The following is a 22,256-nucleotide window of genomic DNA, read 5'->3' as shown; positions in this document are numbered from 1 at the left end:
TTTATTCCAAGTCCAATCCGTTTCGACATTTCCGACGATCGAAACCAGATCTAGAAGGCGATCTGAGATCTCGAATCATTAATCCCAGGAGAGAGAATCCAGGTGCGGTTATTCTCTTCCAATTAAAAAGCTGTGGTTGGTAAATCTAGAAGGCGGGATGGGTTCAGAAAGACAAAGCCGAAAAATGCGGTCGGACAGTGAGAAATTGTACAGTGTTTTTGGACACGAAACTTTTGTCCCTGTAGAATTGAAGAAATCCAGAAAATACGCCAAGAATTCTCTGGAAAGAATTTTTAGCGAATTTAGAGAGTCCGAGTAACGATGGAATATGTCAAGATAGCCTTGTTCCGTTGTGACAGATCGGACGTCTTCGGTTGTCATAGAATGGGAATAAATTTATTTGTGGACTTGTTTGTATGTGCAACCATGTGTTAATAAATCGATGTAAATTTATAAGATACTCAATGTAAGAGTCACGTGAATTTCAACATGTCCAACGTATAAATGTAAAATTCTCACATCTTTGTTAATGATTCCGCATAGAAATTTAAAATTTGCTCTGCATCTGATTTCACCTCTGAGTAATAAACATAGATAGAGGGAGCATAAACCATTTTCAGTAAGCAAATTTTGTCCCCGACATGAACTATCAAATTTGACATGGAGCGCGCGGAAATGAAAATATATCAGTGATACGATATTTCACTCAATTCGCGAGTTTCTCCACAAAGAACGCACTTCTTATGTCCCATAGTGAATCAACATTTCATATCAACTCAAAATATATTGAAATAAATACCTAAATATATTAGAAATTCAGAAAACAAATTTTAAGCGCACCAAACGACGTGAAACAACCAATGACACTAGGAGAGCAAAAGTTGCCAAACCTTGGATTTCAGCTGGTGGATACAGAAAACAATAAATATTCTACTTATTATAAATTCGACAATTTGGAAAAATATCGCATTCCAAATACTCAAATTTGCATATTTAATCGGGAATCACTCAAATAAATATATTTCATACAATATAATATACATTCATAACGATATAGTAAAACTGTGGATTTGAAAATATATCACAATCCGACAACGTAATCTAACCATGTTGGGTACATGTGAAAATTGCGTATAATTCCTCTATCTATGTTTATTACTCTATGATAATCACCTAACTATTCGATGATTTGTTGAAAACGCAAGAAAATTGACAGTACAAACTTCTAAATATCTGACATTACAGTCATAATTTTTTGAACTCGCCAAAAAATTTCGAAAAATACTCTTTCACCAACCCCTGAAGATGCCTACCTCAATTGTAGGCAAAATATCAGGTGAAAAACAGTCTAGACCACAGCCAAAAAAGCCCAGAACTCTCTATGCTGATGAATTATACGTCCTCAGCCTACCGAGAACTCTTTTTTTTCCTATATGTAAAAATATGAATTTTAAGGAAAAATAATGAAATGACTCAGTAATCGGCGGAATTGGTATGAAATATGACAAAATTAAGAGACAATTATATAATATAAACATATCATATTGTTTCAACTATAGAATTCGACACTGAAGTCTCCAAGCTATCTCTTTCAAACTGCAGTCATTGAAAATAACTATTCTTGTTTTAATTTTTCTTATTTTGTTCCAGATCAAAGGACCTCATCAGAGAAGCAATTCTCGACAATGATTTCATGAAGAACCTTGAGTTGACACAAATTAAGGAAATCGTAGATTGCATGTATCCAGAAGCCTACAAGGCTGGTAGCATCATTATCACCGAAGGAGATGTAGGCAGCATCGTTTATGTTCTCGAAGGTAAGTTGAAGCACCTTAGTTACCATCGTCATGGTGATTTCGCACTTACAGAACTCCATGTTCAAATTTTTAAATTGAATTTTCCAAGCGCCATCTAGCATTATCGCACAGTACCAGTTATGAAAATCATAATGCGATCTACTTTGTTGTTATAAGCGCCATCTGTATATACGTAGCTCTTACCAACCGTAGGATTCTATTCGAAGAAAATTGGGTAGATAACCAACGTTACACGAACTTGTAGATTCTGTTGAATACTCGATTTTGATTGAATGTATGAATAAGTTTACTGACCCTAGATAAACAAAACGATTCAGCACGCATTCATGAAGTCGAAACCTGAGCTCATAAAAATTTCGTTATCGACGTTAGGTATTGGTATGTTACAGGAAGATTACTAATATGAAACGTTCTTCCTGGAATATTTGGACACATCAATGAAATCTTTTGTTCTTTGAAGATGAATTGTGTCACGAATAACGATGTTAACAAAAACTTTGGTAATAAATTACTCATAAAGGTTATTATTATTTCCGCATGAATCGAACAGATATCAACTTTATACCATAGAGAATTGAAATAAAATTATATGATGAATGAATAATTGAACGATATTGAATTGAAGAATATACTTATATTTTATTATAGTCTGTTTAATTTTTATTATAGTTTTTTATTATTTTCTCAATTTTTTTCTATCAAACCACATTTACGCGAATCCTTTAAGAACTTATACAATTTCATTGAATTATTTCATTATTACCAATATAATGAATTCTTCAATATTTTTCATAAGTTATTCATTTTTTTTGTGACATAGAGGACCTTTAATGTAGTAGAAAGCTATGTGATATTGTTCAATTAGATAAAAAAGATCAATGTTATCCAGACTTGTAGAATGTCGGTTAGTCAACTCCTTATTTATTTCAATTGACTTATCTCATTATCGATTTTTTCCTATGAAACACTCAAGGTGGTCAGGAACAACACACCCCAGCACAATCTATAGCCACGACAATTGCATAACAAACGTAATTTCTCTGCAATGAATATTTTTGACTTGCATTACCATGCAAAAAGCGTAACATAATAACAAGTATTACATCTAGTAACGCATTCACTTACATAAGTTTTGCAGTCATACATAATGATAGCAAGAAATTCATCCCATTTTCAATTCATTTCTCTTTCTATCAGTCCTTGGCCTTTTCCTTTCTACATAATTCTGGTGTTTATATTCTTGTTGAAATACGTTTCGACCCGAACTACTGACGTGCTCTAATAAAATTTCAAACCGTGAATTTATTAAGCCAATTAATTCATCATCTACCAAAATAACTCATTTTAGAACTATGTGATTTTTAATCTATATAAGAGAAATTATAGGAAAGATAGTTAAACCAGTTATAACTCAAGAACGCTTGGTTCGATTTTTATATTTCGTTTGATTAAAAATGGGGAAATTGAAGAAGAGGTTATGATTCTTTGACCATAGATGTCAATTTGCAGGTTAACGTTTGACAGCCGACCATAGAATGGAATTGTTAGGGATTTTCCAATAGGAATGATACAATTTAAAATGGTTATAATGGCAACACTGTGTATTATTTTTTGACATTTCTAATGTCATTTGTGTTCAATAGGTTATGCCATTCAATCATGGAGAGCTACACGTTTCAACAACGTTTGTTAAATTGTAATTTGCGGAAGTAAGATAAAAAAACCAATAATATCACCCTTTTATTGATATTATCACTTTGATTTTCAACTCATGTAATCGAAACTGTCCGTCCAACTCTTACACTTATTGTTCCCTCGACGTTTCGACGCCCTCTCGACAGAATCATCAGATTCGATGGAATGAAAACTTGTAGAGATCGTTGACGAGTTCGAAGGTTTCCTTTTTTTGTAAGGTTTGATGTGATGTATCTGTTTTTTCGTCGCGTCTTCAATTTTGATCTCTGACGGGGTTTCCGCTCTCTTTGAACCTTCGCCAGCCTCCTGCTCGTCCTCCTGCTTCGCTTTCTTCTTCGCTGATTGCTCCTCCTTGTCGGTATTACAGTTGGCTTTGTTATCGTCTTCGTCTACGATGTCGGGCGGTTTTTTCACTACCGTGATCATCGAAAAACTTCCTTCGCCAATGTCTGACTCTGAGTATCTGCGTTTTCTGGATTTTTTTCTGACAGGTGCTGCTCTGGCTTTGTCAGCCAGTAGATAATAGGGCGTTTTTTCCTGGTAACTCATGTCTTTCCACTGATCTCCAGCCTTCTTGGCGAACTTGTGCAGTTTAGCGTTACCTTTCACTCTGCATTTGGACAGAAAGAAGTTCAGGAAAGGATTTGATGTTATCGCAGCTTCTAGGGTTTTCTTCAACGACGTCCCTGAACTCTTCCTTTTGCTACGTTTCGGATCAGAAGCTCGCTTTTTTGCCATTTCGTACTCAAATAAATTTCGTAATAAAAAACGTAAACATAATTCGACATACGTCACATCTGACAGGTTCCTACGTCTAACAAAACCATAGAGGCTCATGACAGATCAGCCATCGAAGAACATAGAAACCACAGAACCGAAGTTTTCTTCCTATTTCATAGGTTTCCCCATAGGGTAATAAACATAGAAGAAGTATACGCAATTTTTACATCTCCCGAACATGGTTAGATACTGTTGTCGGATTGTGATATATTTTTAAATCCACAATTTTACTATATCGTTACGAATGTATATTATATTGAATGAAATATATTTATTTCAGTGATTCCCGATTAAATATGCAAATTTGAATATTTGAAATCCGATATTTTTCCTTATTTCGAATTTATTATAAGCAGAATATTTATTATTTTCTGTATCCACCTGCTGAAATCCAAGGTTTGGCAACTTTTGCTCTCCGAGTATCATCGGATGTTTCACGTCATTTGGCGCGCTTGAAGTTTATTTTCTGAATCATCTGATATATTTAGGTATTTATTCCAATATATTTTGAGTTAATATGAAACGTTGATTCACTATAGGACATAAGAAGTGCGTTCTTTGTGGAGAAACTCGCGAATTGAGTGAAATATCGTATCAACGATATGTTTTCATTTCCGCGTGCTTCATGTCAAATTTGATAGTTTATGTTGGGGACAAAATTTGCTCACTGAAAATGACATATACTCCCTTTATCTATGTTTATTACTCTGAGGCTGAACCCAACGTACTTAATTCGACATACGTCACAGTCGAATCTGACAGGTTCTAACATCAAACAAAACCATAGAGTCCCATGACAGATCAGCCATCGAGGAACATAGAAACCACAGAACCGACTTTTTCTTCCTCTTTCCTAGACAACCTCAGCTGAACCCAACATCAGCCTTCATTAATAATTCAACAGAGGCGCACCCGACAATTTCAGCAGGCCCCCAGGGGGTCGACTGTGCTACCGTAATAAACGAAAAGAAGTCAAAAACCGTATATTAAATTACACGTACGAGAAGTCCGGCCGGTTGCAGGAACAATTTGGTTCGGGAACCAGTTTAATGGCGTATGCCTAAAAAGTTGCAACCATCAGGTAGAGAGATAACTATAAGGACTTGGTCCTCGATGCCAGCGCTCGTTTAGATGCGTGGGTTTTTTTTTTCTCTCGTGAATTCGAAGCGAGGTGAGACCCATGCGGGCTTCTCGAAATCCTATCTCGCCACGCCATTTACGGAGTATTCGGAGAACACAGAGTTGCATCTGGCATCGGGGATTGCAGGTGTGAGCGATTTTCTATGAACACAACAAAGGAGTGAGTCACAATGTTTTGTCTCGTGTTGTTGGTATCTTTTAGTCGACTTTTGGCGCAGTGTTTCGATTTTTAAAGTGTATGTTATCGTTGCTTTTTGGGTATTTTAGGAAGTATCATTAATCTGGATTGAGTTTGTGGGAACCAGCAATTAAAAAAAATCCAAGACTAATCAGTGGTGTTTACAATTAACTCTAATTGAGGCTTATCGTGTTCTGAATCGTTTGTTTTCCAATTTCCAAAGTTCATTTAATCTCACACGCATAGAATGAAATTGAAAGTGAATGCACAAGTATGTAATTAAACAAGAGCATGTTTCGACGATGGAAATTCCAATGTCAATTGGAAAACACATGAATCAATAGGGTATTCCCATCAAAATAACGATATCCGACTTGAAACAGAAAAAAAGCAAAATCTTCATGGAAACGTACATGAAAAAAGAGAAACAAAAAGATTTTTTCACGTGTCGAGTTTCCCATTCCACGTTAAACAAAGAAATTATGAAGTGTTTTCCGTCATAATTTATTTCTCTTTTCAATTCTTAAAATTTTTGTACAGCCTGGAATTCTTCAATAAGTACAAGGTGGGCAAATTTCAATGTTTTAGTTCTTCTACTTTCAAACCAGAGGAGATAGACGAGATCTGATACCTATTCTCGTTCTCTTTTTCGGAGAAACTAATAGGAGTTTTATTCATTTTTGGCCACCTTCTTTTGTTTTCGAGTTATAAGCGAAAATTGAAAAAATGGCGTTATCGAAAAAAAATTATATCTCCTCTAATATTGATCATAGAGCTTTGAAATTAAACATTATACAGGCACTTTTTCACGTAGAATCCAGTGGCGTGCTCGTCTTTTTGGGAGGGTTTTCAATCACGGAGCTATGACACAAAGTTATGTTTTTTCGAATGGGAACAGTAAATTTTTTTGCCATTTTTTGAAAGCTTAATTTTTCCTGACTTCGAAAATATATAACATCGTATGATTCAATATAAATAATAGAAAATGGTAGCGAAAAATGAATACTACTATTGTTAGTTTCTCAGGAAAGAGAACGAGAATGGTGTATCAGATTTTGTCTATCTCCTCTGGTTCAAAAGTGGTAGTGCTAAAACATCGAAATTTGCCCACCCTGTACAGCCTGAAACTCTTCAGTGAGTACAGTACCAGATAAAACTGCTGCTAATTTAAAAATAAAGTTAATTTTTTCACGCCAGTCGAACTAACAAAAATTACGATAACTCAAAAACTACTGCTATACATTTGAAAACTACAGTCAACTCATTATAAATTCCCATAGCACATTTGTACAGAACATTTTAGTGACTATTTTTTTTAATTCTCCCTTCTCTCTTCAAAAAAAACCAGAAAGACTTTTTTTCTATTAGCTGTCAATACTTTCAGCTTTAATAATTCCAAAAAGCGAAAAAATATCCCACCCGAACGCACCCCTTCACCCCTCTGTGACCGAGCGGGCCACAGAAAAACCCTCTATGACTCGCCCGATCCTGCCACCTCTCCAAACCGTCTCTCCTTCGGACCACAGACCTTCCGATCCACAGATCTCTAGTCGCACGCGAACCGCCGTCAAGTGAACGAGTGTCGATCGCCACGACCTCTCTTCTTGTTTCGCGCGTTATGTCAGTGATTCTTTTGTTTTCCTCAAATGTCAAAGGGTCCTACAACTATCGGATTTCGCCTTGAAATCAAGGATGTGGCTGCGGTAGCCTGAGGTGTTCAGGAAAAGATCTGATCTGTAAGTTCACGCGAAAAGAGTTGATTGAGAAAAAAAAGTGGACGAGGTATTGCCAATTTTTGAGGAAGATGCGAGGTTGTTTTGTGATTTTTTTGTTGTCGCTCTGTCTAATATGAATACGTCGATAACTTGCGTACTTTCTAACGAATCTAGGCTTTGACACCCCTTATGAAACTTTATTCTATGATGATGATTTTTCAACAAACCATAAAAACTCTTCGAATATAATTCACTACATAGAGAATATTTTATGTAAATTTAATTTTTTCACTATTCGTTTCTACTGAAACTTGGAATATTTGATTCGTACCGTTGAATGTCATTTTTTTATCTTAACTCTTGAATTATGTTCAGTATTCCCGAACCAGTTTGGTGATAAATAATTTAACCCTGAAGAATTTCAAATCAAACACAATAACAGCTGCAAACTTGTCGAAATCTTGCTTTTCTTTCGATATTATCGAGTTTTTTCACGTATCTACGAACGACACTACCAAGCGTGTGAATTAAGCTTCAGGCAATGGCAATAAAAGCTGGTAGTATCATCTCAACAATTAGTGAATCATTCATAATTAATCAATGACAAATATTTGTTGTCTGTCCTTAATGAGTATATATCTTCTTCTTGACTGCAAAGAAAGAATGAACGTTGAATATTCTAATCAATTCTTCTACACTACCATTATTCGACTCACTTTATGCCTTATGGTTCGTTCAATAAAACTTAGTTTTCTTTCTGTGTATACAATGTCGTGTCTACTTCCACTCCTGCTTTCTCTATGTCCAGAAAAGTGCCGTTTACGAAGATCTCGCCAAAATTCACAGTTACGTAAGTGCACCTAACAGACCACAGACGGTGGACTCATCATCACGATCTAACGATTCTATGTCCAAACATAGAGCATAAACTGATTTGTTGTCTTAGGAAAACGGTTAATTGGCTATTAAGTCGTTTACTATCTCACGGCTGTTTCCAGTCCCAGGAATCTCCTATAAGATAAGTCCGACCATAGACCTTTCTTCGGGATTCTTCTTTTCCCCAGAATCGAAGCAAATGGGTTACGTCACTTGTTTTGTTTCGTTCTCCGAGCGATTTTATCGGTTAATGAAATGCGTAAGACGGAATTCATAGAGTGTTGCGTCATCTAGACCAGATTGGAAGATGCACTCGGTGATAATCGTTAGTTCAAGGGAAGATCAGAAACACGCAGTGATCTGCGCTTCCTTGTATGTTCCCTTCACGTCGTAAAAAATGTTTCTCCTCGGATCTAGGCCGAGAAAGCATTTAATCCATCGACCTATCATCAGTGGCGTTTTTTATCGCGTGAAAGTAATAGTTATTCGCCTATAATAACACTAATCGCAAAAAATTACAAACCGTGTAATAGTAGCTGGATAGCGCACGATTATAAGTGTTGCATTTCTAGGCTCGTACGTTTAAATCGCTAGGTTAGTGTTACAGAGACTCGCAAAACAAACATTTAAAAAAAATGTATGATGATCCACATAAGGAACCATAAGAGATTATACGTTGCCGGTAGTTAAAACATAGTATTTTATCTACAGAGATTACTCAAATCGCAGCCTATTATGTAGAATAGGTGTACTTTTCTTCCTCTTCCCATTCTCCACTTCGAAAACTTTTGAAACAAGATATCTTATCATCGAGTAGGCCAAACCCCGGTAAGAAGAACGAAATCGACCTTATTTCTATGATCTCAACCTCGATGCTCGCGTACACGCATCGATTTCACGCGAAGTGGCGTAAAAACCGCGCGTATCTCGATCGCTGATATCAAGGAGGCGCTGTCGAGAACCAGAGAGAACGCACAGAAATGTCGCTTTCCTAATTAGGTTAAAGGATTCACACTCTATAAAGTTGACCGCCGGGTGCACATCCTGGAAACTGAGAAACAGGACGAGGTAGTTTCAGACCAGACACACGTTGGCGATTGATCCAAAGGTCACTAGATTAGAAACTGCATTCCTTTGGGGGCGTTGTGGTCGAGCTGGCGAATTTGAAAACGGCCGAGGCCATTGATTGGAAAATTACTGGTGGCGATCATAGAAATATGACTGTTCCAAATAAGATGCATAGAATCTCTGGTGTTTGTACTGAGACGATTTTGTTTCAGACTTTTCGAGATATCCACCTGTTGATTTGGTGTTCTGCTTCACCAAAGTTGTGTAAGGTGGCGCTCTTCAAAAATTTTCGAATTCCCGCTATCTGCCTGGCGCTCTTTAAAAATGAAAAACTGATTTTAGACTTTACAAGCTTTCACAATAAATCACAATTCAGTTCCTATCGAATTTTTAATGAAATGAATGGAATATAATGACAGAGTATAGAAGATTGTTACGAGCATAGAATATAAAATATTATTGTTCTATACTCAAAGGTTACGAGAGTCGAGAATCGAGAGAAATGTTAAATATAAACGATGTATGCGCCATCTGAAACAGACGCGATCTCTCGAAATCAAGGAGATATAAATCTGAAAATACTCCCGTTTTGTCTGAAAGTTTTACAGGTATAAGTAAACACACAAGGTTTTCTATGCATCTTAATTCCGAACTACTCTGCATTTTGTCGAATTCTCAAATTGAAAATTGGTGCTGTTGTACGCGTAAAGCAATGCTATGGAGGTGTTGCATCAAACTACTTGGCAACTTTACTTCAATAATGTATTTTTCAATGCTGAATATTTTTCGTGATTCCTTTGATAAGTGAAAAGTTGTTAAGTAGTTTGGTGCGTCAGATCCAAGTTTGATCCTTTGTTCTCTACACTGTTTAACAATACCTGAAAAGATCATTTACCATACTGGCAGATCTATCAACTGGAAGCCTTGAATAAAACTAATTGTTTGAAACTGGCTTACCCAAAAGCTTGCTGCTGCTCATTTGGCAGAGTCTGCAAATTTTGTCTGCCAAGGAGCTATGTAGAGCAAAAGTCCAATTTGTATCTCAGCTAGTGGCAGCTGCATGGACTTCTTACATGAATCTTTTCGCTCTTTCAAGTCCAAGTGAATCTCCAAATTGTTCCATTCTTCTACTGTATGATTAGAAGAAGATCCAACAATATTTCTTTTAGTGCAGTAAGTTCTCGAGCCTTTGTTGCTTTCGCAGCTTCTTAACCCTCTTGTTAGAAGGCTTCCTAAATCCATCTCTTGGCTAGGCCTAACCAATTCCAGACTTTCGGGTATCTATAGAAAAAATATATTCAATAAAACTTATATTCTAGACAGTACGTAATCGATAGTTCATTCCTACGAAGTCCATTTTGTTCCTTTCGCAACACATCTTGATCCACATTGTTATTCAAGCCAGAAAAGTTGCAAAAACGTTCATCAATAGTTAAATTTATGCATCTGTATCACTCCGAACCGTAGTCTAGCCATTCCCACGAGAAATCAGCTTTTATAATGAAGGTATTCAAGTGGAAACAACAAGCACTTTTTAAGAACCGACCGAGTTATCACTCTCGATTTCAATAATCACCTTTTTCTATTGTGTTTCTTCATTTGGCGATCTAGATCTCACACGGTGATTTTCGAGGTTGGTTTATATTTAAAGGTATCTATTTGGGCATTGAATGACTCTATCTGAAAGGAGTCTCAGCAATTGGATACCCTGGTTTCGGACCTTTTACACCATCCTTAGTAGAGTTGGAAGATTGTCCCTAATCTTCGAAATTGAAGAATGTGACGTGTCGTGAATAATCATCTGGTCTGATGCATCCGCTTAAAACAAACACCAAAGGCGTGAAATAGCTCTTCATGCCAATCGCAACTACTAATTCGACTTTCTCATAAATAACGAACCTACCCACGAAGTGCTAAGAGTAATTTATTCTCCGGCCGTACTCGAGAATCGGATACTTCTTGGTCTATTCGGTAAAAGTCCGACTGATCGATGACTACACCGGGTGATGCAACATCGATGACCAACTGGACTTTACGTCCACGCTCGAGTTGAACAAGGTTCTTGTACAAATCGTTACTTCGGAGGAATATTTGAACGGTCACCATGAGAATTCGCAGACTGTAGCACTAAGTTAAAGCTGCATACGCAAATGAATTCTTCTTGTGCCGATTCTGATCTTCAACTGGAATCAGATTTTCTGCATAATTTCTTTTGGAAATTGTTGCCATTTTTTGGAATTGGTCAGTTAAACACAGAATGAATATTTATCGAAATGGTTTTCTATTGAGGGGTTTCATTTTAATTAGGGATTCAATGCCAAGTAGCTTAACATTTCAACCAACTACTTGACTTGAAAATCAAGCTCGTGAAAAATTACATACTTGATCTTGACTTGACTCCATTTTAGATATTTATTGCTAGACTTGATATCAAGCTACTTGATATTACTTGAGCTTGATATGCACGCGTCGCACGGCATATATTTCTGTAATCTTATGCGCGCTTATACTAAATAAGGGGATTCTTCGAGCGCCGAGAGACTGAAGCATTCGCCAGCATTCGCCAAGTAGCTTGAAAATCAAGCCAAGCCGTGAATCCTCTGAAGTGAAAATAGGCCCCATATTTGATGATGATTTTTCGATGAAATGCATTTTGATGCATTTCAAGGACCCAATTTAGCGAAGAAACGACATAACTGCTGCAAAACTGCTCATTTACCCTCTCCACTCTCAATCCCGATCGCATTTCTATAAAAAACCTCATCGCGTAATTTTTATGTTTATTGTTGATAATTGCGCAATCCCCTTATTCACAGAAATTGGCACATGGCGTCAGTTTTGCAAAACTCCATATCGTAACGAAGTTTTATTTACATGCATTGTTGAGCGCGGTCGCTCAAAACCCAAGAAGTGAAAGTGAATTGGCGTTATCGAAATGGCAAACACGGTTGGTAACATTGAAAATACTAGTTGCAACCTACCCGGAGATTGTGGTCGGTTCCATTTGAATATAGCACCGATCCGGTGTGGGGAATTATGCATAGGTCACCTTGCCAGCCTCAATTCCAGCATTTTTTTCCGTCTTCGCTGCGTATTTTCCTATTGGAAACATTCGTTCGTCACCTATTTGTCGATTGGCAACATTGAATTTAATATTCTATGGATGGGGATTTTTTGAGTACCGTGGTTCCCAGCAGTCATAGATAGGGATTCACGGCTTGGCTTGATTTTCAAGCTACTTGGCTTGATTTTAAGTCAAGTACTAGTTTTTCAATCTCAAGTCCAGTATTTATTTAACAAGTACTTGAATTATATCAAGCTACTTGAGTTTTAGCAGTTTTATTGTATAGTGTCACATCAATAAAAAAAAAATGATGAAATGAGAAGGAACCTTGCAAAAAACACTTTTATTTATTAAACTTATTGTAAAAAAGAACCTAAAATATCAACCTCTTTTGAAATAGAAACAAATTAAATCATTAAAATCAAAACAAAATAAAGAATAATAAAAAAATAAAGTTTCTTAATATTGAAAAACCTCCAGGCTTCGTTTGATTTCATAATTTTCCATCCAGGATCAAAGACACATGAGGCATCTTAAAGATTTGTCACCTAACCTATTGCGGGTTTCGTAACTGTAAGCTGTGGAAAATTGTCTTTCAACAGGAGCTGGAGATGCTGGCATTGATAAAAAATCCTTGGTCATTTTGGCCAAGTTTGGAAAGGTATTTCTAAGACTACCAAAATCTACCAATATATTTCATAGAAATGTGAGAGAACTACTAATAAAGTCACACAGGCGAATGCTTCAGTCTCTCGGCGCTCGAGGAATCCCCTTAGTTAGTCTTAGCGCGCACGAGATTGCAGAAATATTCGCCGTGCTACGCGTGCATATCAAGCTGAATAATATCAAGTAACTTGATATCAAGTCAAGCAATAAATATCTAAAATCAAGTCTAGTCACTCTCAAGTTTGTAATTTTTCATGAGCTTGATTTCCAAGTCAAGTAGTTGGTTAAAATGTCAATCTACTTGACTTGATGAATCCCTAGTCATAGAGTAAAATTTCCCACAGATTTGGAATGTTTGTAGTTTACGCGTCCTTATCAGCAATTCAAAAATACGCATCTATACGTGATTGGCGGTTACGCAGCTGTTATTTTCTCCGACAATCGACGGAAAAACGCCTTTCCTTCCCATGGCCATGTCTGAGAACCGTTTCGTTTCACATAAACACAGAAACGTTTATGCGAGCGTTAAAAGACCCAAGAAAATTACGTGAGATAAATATACTCCGAGAGAGCATAACGTCTCCGGTGCAATCCCAAGATTTCTAGGAATGAAACAAGCGCGGCTTTACTGTTAAATCGTCCACCGTCTAATAGGAATGACCGTTTGCATATTAAGAGATTTTATTGCGAAAAACTTGCACGCCAGTCTGGCAATAAACATGCCTCGAATTCTCGACAATCGGCCCGGCTCTCGGACTTCCAATCTGACAGTTCGGTGAACGATTCTATGCCCCGTTCACAGAGTAGTCTATCCTGAAATTCTGTGATTAAAAAACGGCTACGTTCCATAAATTTGGTACCATACAATGAAGAAACGCGGAGCGATCGAATTATATATTCGAAAACGTGAGATTTATGAGGTATTATCGACTAATAATCGCATTCAATGAACTCGAAACCAATTTTGAGCACCTCGATCAAACGATGTTTCGCTAGCATAATATGTACGTCTATTCGCGCTTTCTAGAAGCCATACATATTCAACGATCCTGAATTCTTGAACCAAAAACTTGCCGTTAGCATCCTTTTTCATGCTAAATAGGACATGTGTATTAAAATAGCGGATAATGAGCCATTAATTTCACTTTTCTCCTTGTTAAGCGAGTGCACGGTCGCGTTAAAATTGAACTTGGAAAACAGAGTGATCGAGAAATATACAGGGTGCTCCTAAATTTAAGGTACATATAACAATGACAGATTCCTCGGATCATCTTTAGAAAAACAATTTCTATAAACATTGGACCGCAAACTCTTTGTTTTCGAGATACAGGGTGTTGAAGTTTGATTATTTTTTTTACAAATATTTTTCTGATGGCACCTTTCCTTCACAAGATATTTGACTTAAATTTGGCATAGATCTCAGAGTAATAAACATACATAGAGGGAGCATGCGTCATTTTCAGTAAGCAAATTTGTCCCCAACCTGAACAAATTTGACATGAAGCGTGCGGAAATGAAAACATTTCAGTGATACGATATTTCACTCAATTCGCGAGTTTCTCCACAAAGAACGCACTTCCTATGTCACATAGTGAATCAACGTTTCATATTAACTCAAAATATACTGAAATAAATACCTAAATATATCAGAAATTCAGAAAACAAACTTCAAGCGCGCCAAACGACGTGAAACAACCGATGACACTAGGAGAGCAAAAGTTGCCAAACCTTGGATTTCAGCAGGTAGATACAGAAAATAATAAATATTCTGCTTATTATAAATTCGATAATTAGCCAAAATATTGGGTTCGAAATATTCAAATTTGCATATTCAATCAGGAATCTCTCGAATAAAAATATTTCATTCAATATAATATACATTCATATTGATATAGTAAAATTGTGGATTTGAAAATATATCACAATCCGACAACGTAACCTAACCATGTTGGGGACATGTAAAAATTGCATGTACTCCCTCTATCTATGTTTAGTACTCTATGGGTTCAGCCGAAGGTTGAAACCTAGGAAATAGGAAGAAAACTTCGGTTCTGTGGTTTCTATGTTTTTCTGGCTGATCTGACATGTTCCTCTATGGTTTGTTAAGACGTAGGAAACTGTCAGATGTGACGTATGTCGAATAATGTTTACGTTTTTCATTACGAAATGGTTAGGTGACACATATCACAGATACGCTCTTCTATGAATGATAACCCATCGTTGCATGCATAGAAAATGTGGGTCGACGACCACAAAAATCTCCACCGTCTCCGAGTCATCATTCACGACACAGAACGGGATACGCCGTTCCTTACTGAGCGTGGACAATGAACCCTGAAGTTATTCTCGAGTTATACGAGAAAAGAAAACGTACATGCATCTCTTTACGACAGAATAAATCTGTCCTGAAACGCCTCATGCCTACGGAACACGGCCGATAACGAACGATGATTTCGGCTTTTGTTCAGAGAGTAGGTTATTGCCTCGCCTGAAGACTCAAAGTCAAAGGACAGGAAATCATATTCGAAAAACGCAAATGCAGCGCGCTATTTACCGGAATCAGCGAAACAGTTGAACCTATCGGGTCGTGAACGCGGTCATAGTTATGAACATAGACTATGGATTATCTGTGGTCTGAATTATTAGAATATTTTATGACAAAAACTCGTAATTGTGTGTTGGTAATTGACCCCTCTTTAGCGTTTTTCACAACCAAAACGTTCGAAATCAAAGTAACTAGAAATCTCAGAGTAATAAAAAAGAAAACTTTGTTTTTATGGTTTCTATGTTCTTCTATAGTTGATCTGTCATGAGACTCTATGGTTTTGTTAGACGTAAGAACCTGTCAGATGTGACGTATGTCGAATTAGGTATGTTGGGTTCAGCCTCAGAGTAATAAACATAGATAGAGGGAGCATATGTCATTTTCAGTGAGCAAATTTTGTCCCCAACATGAACTATCAAATTTGACATGAAGTGGGTGGAAATGAAAACACATCAGTGATACTATATTTCACTAAATTCCCGAGTTTCTCCACAAAGAACGCACTTCTTATGTCCCATTGTGAATCAACGTTCATATTAACTCAAAATTTATCGAAATAAATACCTGAATATATTATCATAAATTCAGAAAACAAACAAACGACGTGAAACAACCGATAACACTAGGAGAGCAATAGTTGCCAAACCTCGGATTTCAGCAGGTAGATACAGGAAATAATAAATATTCTGCTTATTATAAATTCGACAATTAGGAAAAATATCGGATTCCAAATATTCAAATTGGCATATTCAATCGAGAATCACTCAAATAAATATATTTCATTGTATATAATATACATTCATAATGATATAGTAAAATTGTGGATTTGAAAATATATCACAATCCGACAACGTAATCTTACCATGTTGGAGACATGTCAAAATTGCGTATACTCCCACTATCTATGTTTATAAATCAAGAGCATAGAACATCTAATCGATATTCTCTTCTTCTCTCGCATCTTATCCTCAAAAATTGGCAATCATCTCGGAAAGAACCTCATCTTTCCTAACTGTACGTAATTTGCAGCTTCAGCTGTAGTTTTAACATGGTCTTCGTGCGTACCACACTAAACTAGTGCAAGATGAAGATCAAGCATCATCCAGGAAAGGCTGTCATCCACGATCCGTCGTGGTTAGAGATGGACATCCCCAATTATACAAGAGGTAGGCAATACGAAGCTAACTGGCTGGATACACAGAAGAGCCTATCGAACACTTCCAGTAAGAATTCGTGGGACAAATACAGCGCCAAGAGTTTGGAGGGCACATTGTCGGCCAAGCTTGGCCCTTACCAGACTATGCTCCAGGAGTTGTCCTTGAAAAACGAGGACTTATACACGTTACCCAGAAAACTAGCCAAAGATAGCGTCAGACTGAAGTACCACAGTCAAAAATGCTTATCTAGAATCAACGCCAAGTCAGTTTCGGATATAGAAGAAGAAATGAGGAAGTTCCAAACGGACCAGAAAGAACAAGCTGAAGAAAAGCATTGTCCTAAACCTAAACCACGGACCAAAGTCCCAAAGAAGAACGAAGAGGGCCGATCATCCCACAGAAAATCTGTAAGATTCGACGAGATCGATACAGAAATACCAAACGGTTACAGCGACGAAACAGCAAAGGTTAGGGTCATCACCAATCCTTTGGACCAACTGTACGAAAAAGAACTGTCTACTCTGTGCGCCAAGGAACTGAAAGACAGCGGCGTAGAGTCCGACGAGGTCTGCCACGAAAGGGTTAGCAACTGGGTAGACGAACAGAACCAATACCTGGAGAAAAACGAAAACGTGAAAAAAACCAAGGGTGCCAAGTCCGGCACCGACCTGTACAGGAACGACAGCGGCTTCTACGACACCAAGAAGGTTAGGCAGAGGATACCACCAAAAGTGTACGAGTCTACTTCGTCTAGCAGCCAATTTTCTTCGCCCAAATCTTCGTCGAGTAGTGGCAGGTTGGACGAAAACCAAATTTTCACTATATATAAAGGAGGGGACGAAGTGGTCAAGAAGCCAGCGAAGAGGTCCAACAGTGGCGTGAAAGAGGGGAGTGCCAACGACTTTTTGATACCTAGACCTAAACTCATAGTGCCTGTGCATAGTTACGGTGTAAGAAGAAGAAAAACTGGAAATCTGATCAGTGAAAATGCGGTTTCCGAGTGTGAATTCGATGGTGGCTGCATCTCGAAGACTGACGATAAGGAAAAAGGTAAGAAATCTACGTTAGAAGAAAAATACGCGTTTCACCTTCGAAGTTGAATGTTAACTTTTTATTCACTATAAAAAAATCGTTATTATTTATATCCTCAGTGAAAACATTGAACTTTTTTACGGTAATTGCACTGAGATTATTTCTAGTGAGCCTCACCCAGGTGGCATTTTCGTCATTACTTCAACGTTATGGTAGATTAGTCGACACTTTTCTTAAGCGAGTTTATTGGTGAGAATTGCCATTCATAACTTGATTGTATGATGGCGGTTCTTCGAATTGTTTATTGTTCTAGGGTGATAATTTGAACATAACATCAGGTTTATACAGGATGACTCACATAAAACAGGTCAATTTTCATTTGGAGGGATCTAAATTATTGTTGCTGTAGATCTACAGCATTTCCTATACTGACACCATTTATTAGAGAACGGTAGATCTCTATGCGTTCCCCAAATGAATTCGCTTCTCAAAACCTATAATTTTAAAATTTTCTATGGACGTTTTATTATCGTTTCTATGCCTGAACCGTGATCCGTGAACCGAACGTGGCCTCCGAATGACATCGATCTAGATCAGATCTTTCGACTCGATGCACTCTAAACCGTTACGCTTTCATCGACTCAAATTAAGCACAGATATTTCACGGGCAGTTGACCTTTGCATCAAGCCATAGAAACGACTTTGTAGGGACGCGTTCGGAAATTCAACACATTGTAACTTAAACCATCGAACCTTCGTCGTTTTTGTTCTCGATCGAGGCTTCGAGACAATAATGAAGATTCACCAGGTTGAAGGGAATATAAACAGGATTAATCGTTTATTCGATGAGTTTCGAGCACAATGCAACGCCCTGGCTTATCTGATGCGAGGTCTCCTTGAAGATATCCAATTGTCCCATCGACAATTTTTTTTATAAAGTACCCATTGTATGTGGCGAGACATGCATTGTACTATCATATTGAACGTTTAATACAACATCCTTCGTTCAGATCGGTTTTGTAGATATGGGGGATCGTAGGATCTTCGATGTACCAATTAAGTCTTTATGTGGACTCAACCAACAGGCTTTACTTGAATGTTCTGAATGTCTGACAGGTATAAATACAGATACAAATATGTAATAATAGAGAACTGTAGATTGTGGACTATTTGATTTGAAATGGCGTGTGGTAGGTAGGTACCTAATTCATAATTTGAACGAGATCTGCTATAGAGTAATAAACATAGGTAGAGGGAGTATAGGCAATTTTTACATGTCCCCAACATGGTTAGATTACGTTGTCGGATTGTGATTTATTTTCAAATCCATAATTTTACTATATCGTTATGAATGTATATTATATTGAATGAAATATATTTATTTGAGTGATTCCCGATTAAATATGCAAATTTGAATATTTGGAATCCGATATTTTTCCTAATTGTCGAATTTATAATAAGCAAAATATTTATTATTTTCTGTATCTACCTGCTGAAATCCAAGGTTTGGCAACTTTTGTTCTCCTAGTGTCATCGGTTGTTTCACGTCGTTTGGCGCGCTTTAAGTTTGTTTTCTAAATTTCTGATATATTTAGATATCTATTACAATATATTTTGAATTAATAAGAAACATTGATTCGCTATGGGACATAAGAGGTGCGTTCTTTGTGGAGAAACTTGCGAATTGATTGAAATATCGTATCACTGATATGTTTTCATTTTCGCGCGCTTCATGTCAAATTTGATAGTTTATGTTGAGGACCAAATTCGTTTACTGAAAATGGCATATGCTCCTTCTTTGTATGTTTATTAATCTGAGGGATCTGTAAACCAGATACTGATAGACTTTTAGTCAATATACAAAAGTATGAACGCGATTTATCAGTTCCATATGTATTTAAGGGATTCAGGATAAAATGATGAGAATATCGGTGCCGGAAAACTTGATTCTTATTGCAACAGAAGATGAAAAGGTTACTTATTGGGTGTTAGACAATTGATTAGTCAGAATTAGCTGTATGGTATCGAAAAAAGGCGAAAAACTTGGCAACTAATCAATAACATTAAAACAAAATAACATCTCTTTATCGTTGGAAAGTTGCTCCTCCAATAATCGTAAGAAGTGTTATTACAAATATTCCAATCCGAGCTGTCGATTCTGTACCGGAAGAGCCTACAATTCCAATGAATAATATTAACGACCAAAACTAACGCAACACCAATTAAAATTCAAATCGAAATTTGTATGTTTTGAATCAAGGAGGCCACGAGCCAACTTTCCTCCGATATATCGAGACCACATAATCATCTCGTGTATACGGCACCTAACCTCTACACGTAATAAACACGTATCTGAACATTGTTAACGCAAGAAATCGATTTCGATATCAAAAAATCCCCGATTCGATTGAAACTTATCCAACCACAAAATCGCATATCGCATAATAAATCACGGTATTACAAAAAACAAGCTGTTGAGACCGTTAACAATAAATCGGAATGCAGCCAGTTTAATGTCACAGACACCACCCATTCTGTGGTCCGACAAAGACTGCGTGCTAATGGGCATGCGGATTGGTGCATAAAGATGCGAAACCACGATTTTATGGTCACCCACACGTATGGCGATCAACGGTTGTTCATTCTGGGGACCCGGAGCAGGCCTACTCGGGTTCAATAAAGCTATAGGGTCTTCGACGTCTTGGAAATCGAATGCATTATTGATAAGGCGAAACGACGTACGGGCGTACATTGTTTTCTGTGATTTAGAGATAGGGATCGGGAATTTGACAGTTGGCAACTCTGATCGGAATATTGAGACGCTGAAACCTCTGTCATTTGCGTAATACGAGACTGATACAAGATTACGAGGAATATTTTCTGGCAAATCGGTTAAAACCAATTATTTACCCATTTTTACACGTAATTTCCATACAAATTCAGGTTGGTAACACTGTAACACCACCGTCAAATTTCGCATTTCGTGCGTTTCAGGATCTGACGCAATCTAACACCAATTAAACTTCTATGGTTACGATAGGATGTGAAATACCTGCTCGCATACCTTGAAACCAGAGAAGCGGGGCTCTTCAATGTCAAACACGAGCTTCGTTTCCGCCATTTCCGTATGTAGTTACTCGTTTTTTTTCAACAAACCTCGGTATTCGTTTTCAATTACGTCACTTACTTTGGCGGTAAACGAAATGGAGGAATCCTTCATCGGTTTCATAATACGCTCTATTAGTGATGGCATCACACACCGCCATTTTTGGTTCTCCTGTCAGTGTTCGGAATCCAAACAAACAAATTGTCATTCAAATTAGTACGTTGTCGTTGAAGAAATTGGCGTATTTTGATAAATAATATTATTTAAGGAACGATTTTACTATTAATTGATAGACAGAAGGAACGAGATTAATGCCAGTAAGTTCGAACTTGAAGTTCAACTAATAAACACGGCTTTTTACAAAATCTGGGGAATGATACAGGATTCAAACTTACTGGTATTAACCTCGTTCCTTCTGTCTATCAATTAATACTGAAATCGTTCCTCAAATACTCTTATTTATGAAAAAAAGCCAATTCCTTCAACGACACCGTACTAATTTGAATGACAATTTATTTGTTTGGATTCCGAACACTGACAGGAGAACCAAAAAATGGCGGTGTGTGACGTCACACTAATAGAGCGTATAAACGACGTGATTTCTGTGAATCTGATTCTATGGGCATTGTACCGTGATCGTTTCGAAGAAGACAGGTCTGTGATTCATTTGCATGTCGAGTGGTGGACGGCCGAGAACAAATAACTGAAAAGGATGCAAGTCCAATTTTCCAAGAATATTAATCATCAGGAAACGGTGATTTGTAAACGAACTTATTAAGATTTCAAAAGACCTGAGGGCCGGGTACAAAACCACTTAACGACGTAAAAATAGACTTAATGCATTTCATATTCACAAGGTGAACATATCTTGTAAGGCGACTGTACCAGTTGCGGTCGATTCTCTGGTTTTATATTGCCTTACTTTCGATTTCGTCAAGAGATCTGGTAATACTAGACGCGAATTAAGCCATAAACTGATTTATATTGAAAAATTCCTGCATAAAGCGAGAACACCGAGGATATGAGGGCGACAGAAGACAAATCTCGAGTGTCGCTGCGACCTCGAACTGAACAACAAAGAACGACAGATTTTCAGCTCTATGACCGAGGCACGTTCCATACCGTAACTATACATTGTCGAGTAAGATCGTTTCGGAGCCGATGAGATATCAAATTAGCCCATCAAATACAGAGACGTACCCATTTTCGGACTGTGTAAATAGCAACACTCCAATTAGATCTGATAAAATCAAAATCGAATCAATAAGCGATCTCCTGGACCCCGATTGAATCATAGAACATTACTCAGTGGGTCACAGATAACAACGGGCGGCATAGAGTACGAGGTACACGCCTGCCAACTTCGAGGATCGTGATTGCCGAATTCGTAAATTGTTCAATGACTTTTGACGTGGGC

General features: G+C 37.4%; 1 protein-coding gene across 4 annotated transcripts in view; it reads left to right on the top strand.

Annotated features, from left to right (window-relative positions):
• LOC123681900 (cGMP-dependent protein kinase, isozyme 2 forms cD4/T1/T3A/T3B) overlaps positions 1–22,256 on the top strand; it is a 132,056-nt gene that overhangs the window by 94,168 nt on the left and 15,632 nt on the right. For 3 of the 4 annotated variants that reach the window (XM_045620252.1, XM_045620253.1, XM_045620251.1), the window contains exon 3: positions 1,651–1,817. In XM_045620252.1, the coding sequence (XP_045476208.1) occupies positions 1,651–1,817 (167 nt within the window). Of the gene's footprint in view, positions 1–1,650; positions 1,818–7,163; positions 7,347–16,573; positions 17,752–22,256 lie in introns of those variants that run through there. The other variant, XM_045620250.1, reaches the window with a different exon arrangement.

The sequence above is a fragment of the Harmonia axyridis genome, chromosome 6 (assembly GCF_914767665.1).
Source record: "Harmonia axyridis chromosome 6, icHarAxyr1.1, whole genome shotgun sequence".
In the NCBI taxonomy this organism is placed as follows: Eukaryota; Metazoa; Arthropoda; class Insecta; order Coleoptera; family Coccinellidae; genus Harmonia; species Harmonia axyridis.
Note: the sequence above shows the minus strand (reverse complement) of the source record. Positions and strands in the feature narration are given on the sequence as shown.